The 9,358-nt window shown below is 40.2% G+C and overlaps 1 protein-coding gene across 2 annotated transcripts; it reads right to left on the bottom strand.

Moving 5' to 3' along the window:
• Positions 1-5,052: 5,052 nt before the first annotated feature.
• On the bottom strand, positions 5,053-8,975 carry LOC119741022 (leucine-rich repeat protein soc-2-like). Of its 2 annotated transcripts, none has more exons than XM_038216588.1 (2): positions 8,940-8,975; positions 5,053-8,373 (listed from the first exon to the last, which is right to left on the bottom strand). In XM_038216588.1, exon 2 carries the CDS (start codon positions 8,316-8,318, stop codon positions 7,665-7,667), a length of 654 nt encoding a protein of 217 aa, XP_038072516.1. In that variant the 5' UTR covers positions 8,319-8,373; positions 8,940-8,975; the 3' UTR covers positions 5,053-7,664. The 2 variants fall into 2 exon arrangements, with proteins under 2 accessions (XP_038072516.1, XP_038072517.1); XM_038216589.1 differs by lacking the exon at positions 8,940-8,975 and adding an exon at positions 8,747-8,887.
• Between the last annotated feature and the right edge of the window lie 383 nt (positions 8,976-9,358).

Here is a 9,358-nt window from a genome sequence, read left to right as displayed (position 1 = left end):
TGGCTGGTGGGCTGTTAGTACCAAGTACATATGTTAGAATTATGAAATTGCGGTTCAGTACCATTGGACGTTACTGTTCTCAGATCATTTTTCGGGTGCCATCCAAGACCATAGAGATATATTTATACTGTATACTTTTTAAAACCATCAAAATCCAGTATTTGAAGTCAAGTCAGTCACAAGTCTATCTCAAGTCATCCAGTCACAGCTAAGGCCACAAGCTTGTGAAATGAACAATGACCAAGACACTCATTTGTTATTGCTCATTCCCTGTGACTTGTGACTGGACTTGTGACAGGATTTGCCGTTTATGTTTGACGAGACTTGTGATGGACTTGACTACTACACTACCAAAATACACCCCCGATCCCTTGCAAGTATTTGGACAGATTCAATTACACACAGTCCTGCTAATCTTACCAGGCATGAAATTGTTCAAACATTTGTGTGGCATCAGACTTTTGAATCTGAGAGTAAGATATTATCAGTAAAGAAAGAAATTCATTCAGACCTTTCATCATATTTTCAGATTTTTAAAAAAAATTGACAGTATCCCTAACATGTACATGTATTACTTCACATTGGGCTGAACCACTTGCCGCTGGGAATTTTTGTTGGCCCAAAAACACCATTTTTGATATATCGGCAAAATTTTAAATTAAGTTAAGTACCCGCACAAATACCGACTCTTGAGAGTCATTTGTACAATATTTGTATGATACTTCTCACCATAGCTTCATAGTTTCCAACACTCGGTTCAGTTTCAAACCACGGTGTGTACAAAACCAGTGGGAACCACTGATGTATATTCACATCCACTGCCGGAGACTCGGTGAAAGCTTAACGATTTAACCCGTTGCCCACCCCTGCAAATATACATCGCCGGATCATGCTCACATGCCCTCCTGTGTTAGCTGTTAACCCCATGCGCACGGGAAGCGGTCATGGCCGCGGCCGCTAATCCTCATTGGACTGCAGTTGCCAGCTGTGGTATGCCGTGGCACACGGCTAGTGGGTAGTTCCACAGCTGCTGCTTTTGTGCAGTCCCGCTACCACACAAAGGCTGTACAGTCATGCAGGCCACTTGCTCTATGTGTGGAGGAATGTCCCCATTACACCCGTCCTTAAGGGGTTAAAGAGAATGGCGCTGCTTATAAAGTTGGGTTAAGGTTGAAAAGTTCATTAAAATATTCCCTTTTATTACTTACTGCTGAATAGTTTAAGAAATTTGAAGTGAAAGAAGATGGTTAGTCAAAAGAATAAGACAAGATTCAAATGTATTATACCTCAATATTACCTCAGCGGATCACACTAAAAACTTCAACTTTTTTTGTAATTTTTTTTTAAACATTATTTCTAGATGAATGGAAATGTTGTCATTTCATTAAAAGAAAAAATTAAACAATGCTGCCGTGCTAAATTTGTGTCACAAAAGTCAGCAAGTTTAAATTTGGAGTGATGTTGTGCTATTAAAATATAAAAATAAGCCAATGTTATTCACACTCATTGTCGAAATAAACAAATATTGTAACCTTTACTTGGAAAACCAGATTCCTGGTTGAAATGAAAGTTTTCGTTTTCCTTAATCACTTATACATTTATGTTGTTACTCTACTGATAAAGGATAAGTTTTAAGTTGTAGATATAAGGATTATATGAGTTTATAACTGTAAATGAAAACCTTGCTGCCCAAGACTATTGCTTAAATAACAGATATATTTGTTGTAACTTAAAATATGAATTGTGCTTGACATTGCTGCATTTTAGTGGTGTAAAAAATGTTATTCCATTTCCCAGAAAAAAATGTATGTGATGATCCTTAACAGATGAATTTGGAAACTTAATGATTTGAGTCAGGACCTAGACTGTGGTTTATTTGTTTTGTTTTGTTAGTTTGGGGGTTTTGCTCCAAACCTCTGCACACAAACATGACTAGACTTCAACCAAGTCCATTTATGTATTGCAAACTTGGCAAAAACAAACCAATATACAGTAAAAGGTAACAGAACAAAATAAGAAACCATTCAAATTCCCATGTTTATCATTGAAACCTTCAAATCGACGTCAGGGCCAGTTCTCCCTCAACATGAAAGCAAATGCGACCACGAAGTTGTGATATGACATCAAGTTTTCAACTCTGGCAAATTCCGCAGCGAAGTTTCCATGACGTCAAATTGACTTCCCATTCGCTTGAAGTATGAACCTGCTTTTTTGGACTGAATAATGGAAGGTTTGGGGAAACACCATGTGCGAATGATTTCTCAACTAAGAGAATGGTTCTGAAAAGAACCAGAGGTATAAACTTTTTTTTGGACTGTAAAGGATACCACAATCAATGTAGTTTTGTTCACGCTGAGTTAACTGTTAATACTTCTATCTATCCATTCAGTTTCCATTTTAGAATCTTTTGTTTTTAAAACTGGTTTGTAGAATGCTGGCTTCTCTGTGCTTCTAGAGGCACTCTGTGGTATTGTACCTGATGAATTTACCGGAAGTAGAACACAGGATGTATAATTACTGTAAATAGCCACTTGTTTCGTTTGTTCAATAAATAATTGTGTACATAACCTTGTTGTTTCCTGTGTGTTAGTTGACCAGAATTTGATACTGTGAGACTGCGAAAATTGAAGTTTGTGGAAATATGCAATTATAGCATCAGTGTTCCTTTGTAATATTTTGCTCGTATCTCCATGTGTGGTTGTCTACTTCTCAACTGTCTTAAAAATGGGAAAACAAGCCACTGCGCAAGAAATTACTGCAAATTGTTTTCAGACTTCTTTTTTTTTTTAATTGACAATCTCATCCCTATAAGAGACTGGTTGCATTTTAATCAGCAAATTTGGCCTTGCAAGCCAATTCATTTGTCTGGCAGGACTGCCTGTGGCAGGAGCTGAATACACCTGCCTAATTGATGGGGCAGAATCGGAGGCGGGTGATAATTTCTCTTGAGGGATAAAAGAGAAAAAAAATGTAGCCAATTTGGTGAGCAAGATATCTTTGATGATGGATGGTAATTGAGGGGGGCAGAGTTGTTGACCCCCATTCCATGATTTCCGGCTAGGAATCTTCAGATGATGCATGTCTAACAGCATCGACGTGTACAATGCAGGGAGGGTGGGGAAGTCGGTGGGGGGGGGGGGGGGGGTGAACAGCATGGACATCGCCAGGCTAATTTTGAATGGGAGTGTGGTCATCCGGCTGCCACAGTTTGTCAACAGTCCTAGCTAACAAATCACAATCAGAAATCATGGACACTGATACTCTTTTTATACAATACTCACAGAAATCTTCAAATGACATCCTGTGACTTTTCCAGGACAAAATGAAGTCTTCACTTGACCAGTCTAGGCTATTTTGACATCTTAGGGGCCTATTTACAATACACTGGCCAGTCATCACAGTGAAAATTAAGCTGATGCAGTGTGCATTACCATCAACAAGATGGCCTCAATCTCCCCTCACAGCCATCCGATATTCTCACTTTCATGTTAAACTTGCGTCAGCAAACACATTACGGTATCTTGTCACCATCTTCCTTGCATTTCATGGTACCGTACTTCAACGCTCTCTGAGCGCCACTAAAACTATGCACTAAATGATGGTTAGAGTGCTGTGGCCTTGTGGTTAAGGGCATTGGATTTGTGGTCTGCAGGTAAAGCTGCAGGTTGTAGGTTCGAGTCCAGCCTGGGGTGATGGTGCGTGTGCCCTTGGGCAAGGCACTTTGTCAGTCATTGCTGCTCTCCACCCAGGAGTAAGTGGGTACCTGTGAGGGCAGAGATGGTTATTGTGATTGAATTAGCTAACAGGCTGCATCGAGCTGTATACTCCCCAGGGAGCTGAGATGGTATTTGGAATGTTTCATGGGCCCCATGAGCAGGGGTAATAATGATGTAGCGCCTTGAGCACCAGTCCTGGAAGATATGTGCGTTTTATAAATACCCTTTATTATTATTAAAATATTACACCATCACGTATGGGTTGTGTAGGGTTGTTTTCTTGGATTAGGCAAAAAAAAAAAATATTCGGTCTCTGGTCAGACCAAAGTTCCGGAATTGACAAGGCCACGCGGCTTTTTTTTTTTTTTTTTGCTTTTTTTTTCTTCTTCAAGCTTGGATTGTACAGACAAGGTGGGTACTATTTTACATTTTTGGTGTCCTCATGTACATTGGTGTCCTCCATAATTTGCCTTGGTGCATTTGATCATTTGCCTTGGTGCAATTTCCCATTCCTTGGTGCTCTTTGGTAAAAAAAATTGAGGAGGTGCGGAAATAGAGGGCGCTGTTGGAGCTATCGCGGAACATTTTGGAAAAAAAAAAGATCGACGCGCATGCTTAAAATCGACGCGCGCGCTGACCAGAGACCGACTTATTTTTTTTTGTGGCCTTATCAACGTAAAAAAACCCCCAATATTTCATGACTTTTTCCATGACTTTCCATGAAAGCTTTAAGTTCCTGGATTTTCAAGGATGTTTCCCACAGCTGTGGTAACCCTGAATAATCCAGACATAGAAAGACTGAACATTCCAACTTCAGTGCAACAGTCTTCAACGATGGTCATGAAAATTATTTCAAACTGGCTTACAGCAAAGATGTTTCAAGTTTTCTATCTACTGATTTTTATTTCCCCATGGTCAATTTGTTGTCCTTTAAATTAACTTTTGGTTGGTTCACTGAATAATTAATTGATCATTTATTCATTTTGGGCGAGGGTGGGACAGGGCTGAAATTCTCTAGCAAATTTATCTGTCAATGAATTAATATGAAACATTATACTACATTATTTTAGGGAAAAAATGTCGCAACCTGACTCCACTTCCGCGATTGTGTGCAAAGTCTATGGAGAGTAAAGAAAATTTTCTAAGTATTTCCTAACAAAATTGGAAATGTTTTTCAGTCCCAGATTCATGTCTTACATATACAATGTATCATCATTTTTGCAATGAATGACCTTCATTGAGATGATATATGAAGAAAAAAGTGGTGTCAGGTTGCAACATTTTTCCCTATTTTACACACGACACCCAACAAAAGTCCTTTACAACTCACACTGTGTAATATATCTCAACCAGTTTGACAGGTTTATTTTTTTCAAAGCATTAATATCAGTTTAGCATAACGCTGTTCAAATAATTGCTTATGTAGTACTTCTATTATTTCATAACATATGCGCGAGTGAATACAAACTGCAACAGATGGGTTTGATTTCCAGCAGATGTGCCTGCCAATCCCTAGTTCCAAACCCTGGGGCAAATAAAAAAATTCCCAGGTTTCCCCATTACTTCATTTTTGTCAACAAAACAGATTTTATCTTTGTATTTCATACACTACTTGTACAAATGATTCCATCAAGACTGGTTCCTTGACTGCCGCATGTGCACAGGGGATTGCATAGTCTGATCCCAGGGCCCAACCTATTAATAGTTCACAATGAACCCAATTCAACAGTATTAAGACCAAAAAAGTATGTTAAGCCAAATGTTTGTTGTTCACTTAAAACGGAAACCGGTCTTCCTAAAAAATGGGTTCACTGGTTCGGTAACGCAATATGCACGACTGCACTCGGTATGTAAAGCTGTGAAAAGGGCCTACTTTGTACATCTGCAATGTGCCACAAAGTAAAGCATTTGTTCCCAAATACAGAACTAATATTGTGTCCGGCTCACGTTTACTATTATTTCTTGTAAACATACAGTACATGTATGCAGCACCACATTTCACAGCACAAAATAAGCTCCTGAGTTTATTTTTAGTGAAAACGAAAGTACATAATATGCATTTCAAAAATGCACACTAGTCAGTTTTACAGGTTTGCTCCAGAATTTACGCAAGAGTAATTCCTTCCATGATTTTGGGGTCAGGGTATTTTTACAAGCCCTCTTTTAAAGGCTTTGTGTGTACAGTTGTTTAATCCAGGGCCAAGCCTTTAACAAACATTCACACTACAAATCTATACCTATGGTATTCCATTCAGCCTGAAAAAAACTGCTTTACGACACAGCTTTTGTGCCAACAGCACCATTGTAATGTTGACACTATTCCAATCTACGTAAATGCAGCGATGTCCATAAAATACGTTTTAAGGAAAGGAAACTTTCCAATCTAAAAACAAACGTTCCAAGTCTGCATTGCCAAATAAGGGTACATAGAGTTGGCTTGCAGAGGTGCATAATGCTGTTATGTGTACACGTATATCATAAAACAATATATACAAACAAATTTGTTTTCAGCCAAACAAAACACACTTAAAACACACTGCTTAAAAACACACCGACACACCAAGCTTTAGAAGTGAATTCCCAGTCGACCCAAAGCAGTGCGAAAAATTTTGCCTACTTAATACTTTTTACATCAAGAATTAGGGTTTGAATACAGCTACCAACAGTAAACACCTACTAATTACGAATGCACGTTCTTTGCGATGACGTTTTCCAACACTGTTGAGAATTTCAGACTTAACATTTCAACACTTGGTCAAAAACAGTCAATATATTTTGGCTTAAAAGCCCCCAAAGATATCACATTTTCTGGCTTCTGCAATACTTGAAGACAGGTAGAGATTACTTAAAACATACAGTGTGATTGAGAAAGTTTAAACGTATCAAACTCCACACCTTTCAATTCAAAATATGCAAGATTACCAAAAAATGTATATTTTCTCAAATAATTTCCAACCCCTTTTTTTGTTATTCAATATTGGGTTTTCCCCCTCACCAACGTACATGTACATGTATGTATTTTATACAATACTGCATACTCAGTGTTGTCCAATGTATTACAAGAAAATAATTCACAAACTCCTGCTTACTAGGGCCCAATTTCACGGCTCTGCTTACCATTAGCGAAAAATCCCTGCTTACTGTAGCAGCAAAATTCTGTACTTACAGTAAGCGTATTTCACGGGTTAGCGAGATATGTTGGCTTCTGCGCATGCGTACATCCTGTAACTAAGGATTCTGTGCCGACAGGGTTAGCACATAATTTTTCTAAAATGGTGATCGTAAGCACCAAATTCTGTGGTCAGCAGAGCCATGAAATTGTGTCCAGATGTCTTGCCACTCGACCTCTGAGCTTGCCGGGGTTGGCTGAATGGCTCGAATAGCAGCCAGTACTGCAACCATGCCATTTATTTTAGGTCAAAACTGTCAATATTAAGAATTAGTACATGTGTATGAGCTGATCCCATAACCCTAAACATCAATCAAAAACAAGGTCTTTTTTTTAATTTAGATGGATTCTTAACTTTTCTTTGCAGTGTCATTATTAGTATCGATTATTACAATGCTTTGGTTACAATTCCAAGAACAATTAATCAATGATCATTAAAATTGTCGTTTCTGATGTTTATGCTTGCATGATTGTTGTAAATTAGAGCAGTAAGTATGCAGTGCCACATTCACATTAAAGATTAAGTACTGAAGAAAGCTTGGATAACAGAGCAAAAAATACTTTAGGTTCCACAAATTTGTTGACATTATGAGTTGCTGAACATTTTGCCACACTAATACAAAAACATTATTACAATTTCAATAATTGAAAATCGCTACTGAATACCTAAATAGTACTAAAACAGTACACTTTAATAATTTTTGTATAAGCCATGCTTCTAGTAAGGCACAGCGAAGGGAATACATGCACAATTGCACACGAGGCTCACGAGCCTAGATCTAAGGTTGATCTATGGGGTCTATTGGATTGTCGTGCAGCTTCAATTTACTGATTTTCAGATCGTCGGGGGACGTCTCGACTTTGTTGTGCTGTACCCACAATTCCTGCAGCTTCATCTGGCCCACCTCGGCGGGAACGGTGGTGATTTTGTTGTAGTCCAACACCAGGATCCGGAGTCCCACCATCTTGGTGGTTTCCGGCGGGATGACTTGGACGTTGTTGTGCTGCATGTGGAGCTCTCGGAGACGGGGCATCTTGAAGAGAACCGGTGGGATGACATCAAACTTGTTGCTGTCTAGAATCAACTCTTGGAGCTCATCGAGATCTTCCATCTCCTCCGGCAGGGTAGACAACTGGTTGTTGCTCAGGTTGAGGGAACGAAGGCTAGCCAGCTGGCCGATCATGGGAGGCAGAGTCGTGAACAGGTTCCCAGAGAGAATCAGGAACTCCAGCTTCTTCAAGCCCTTCAGCTGAACCGAGAGCTCGCTGATCTTGTTGTTGCTGACGTTGACACCGATCACTCGCCGGCTCTGGTTGTTATCGATGGTCGGAATCTCATCCAGATCCTCACCCACCATGACCAGGGCGGGGCCAAGGTTGCCATCTTTGTCCAGTTGCTGTTCATAGTTGAGTTTCTTCTTTCCCCTACTCATGACTGTACGGGTGGTATTCAGACTTCTTGGTGGGTGATGTTAGTGCCAATTTCAGCTGTCAATAACAAAAGATTTGAAACAAATTACACTGAGCCTTGAGCCTTGTTCATGTGGGGAAAGAATACTGAGTAATAACACCTCCCCCCCCCCCCCCCGCCCCCACCACCAGCCACCGAGGAATAAGATTATTAGTACATTTAGTAGAACCATAGGCAGATAGGATAGAGCCTTGCTCTAATTCTACCTCCATGCTCCAACTTAGCTTGAAATTTCCAGCTTTCTTTCTAGGCTCATAACACGGGGAGATCCTGGCGAATCTCCCCATGTCATGAGCCTAGAAAACTGGAAATTTCAAGCTAGCTTAGAAGATCCGTGCTCCAACTTAGAAATAGAACTGAACATGCTGAGCGAAGGAATGCCGAATGTACACAAAACACAGTTCTTTTGGGGCTGGGTAGCTGGAGCCTTGGAGGTATAATTCACAATGTTTGGCTCGAATTCATTGCTTAAAAAAAACAAAATCAAAACCACGAATATGGGTAAGGCTATAATGACAAATGGGAAACATTCAAATGTTGATTGAAAATACATCACAATAAAAATGCAAGCATGATCACTAACCTAGTTGGTATGCACGCCAGTCAATGAGCCTTCTCGTGTATTTACGGTACGTGCGCGCGTGCATGCAATGGCACATCGCTGGTGGCCGGCCACACGCACCGCAATGTATTGACAGCAGGGAGCCAGGAGAAGAGGGAGGTTTGCAATGACTTTTGACCGCATCCGCCGAGATGTTAGTTTGCCGCATATCGCATAGGGTGTCAAAACATGTGCAGCCAATTTGGATGGATGTAGCCCGATGTAGTAAACACGGGATCCGCATTCTTGCCATTTTTTTTACATTTTGAGGAGGGCTCTTGCGTAAACCGCCATAAAATGAAGCGTTTTTGGAGGTTGCACTCCACATTGGCTTCATTTATAACATGGCTAAATAACAGTGGATCGGGGGGGGGGGGGGGGGTACCGGGGGTTGCAACCCC

The sequence above is a fragment of the Patiria miniata genome, unplaced genomic scaffold, assembly GCF_015706575.1.
Source record: "Patiria miniata isolate m_02_andy unplaced genomic scaffold, ASM1570657v1 HiC_scaffold_5, whole genome shotgun sequence".
In the NCBI taxonomy this organism is placed as follows: domain Eukaryota; kingdom Metazoa; phylum Echinodermata; class Asteroidea; order Valvatida; family Asterinidae; genus Patiria; species Patiria miniata.
The sequence above is the reverse complement of the archived record's forward strand: the minus strand, read 5'-3'. Positions and strand labels throughout refer to the sequence as shown.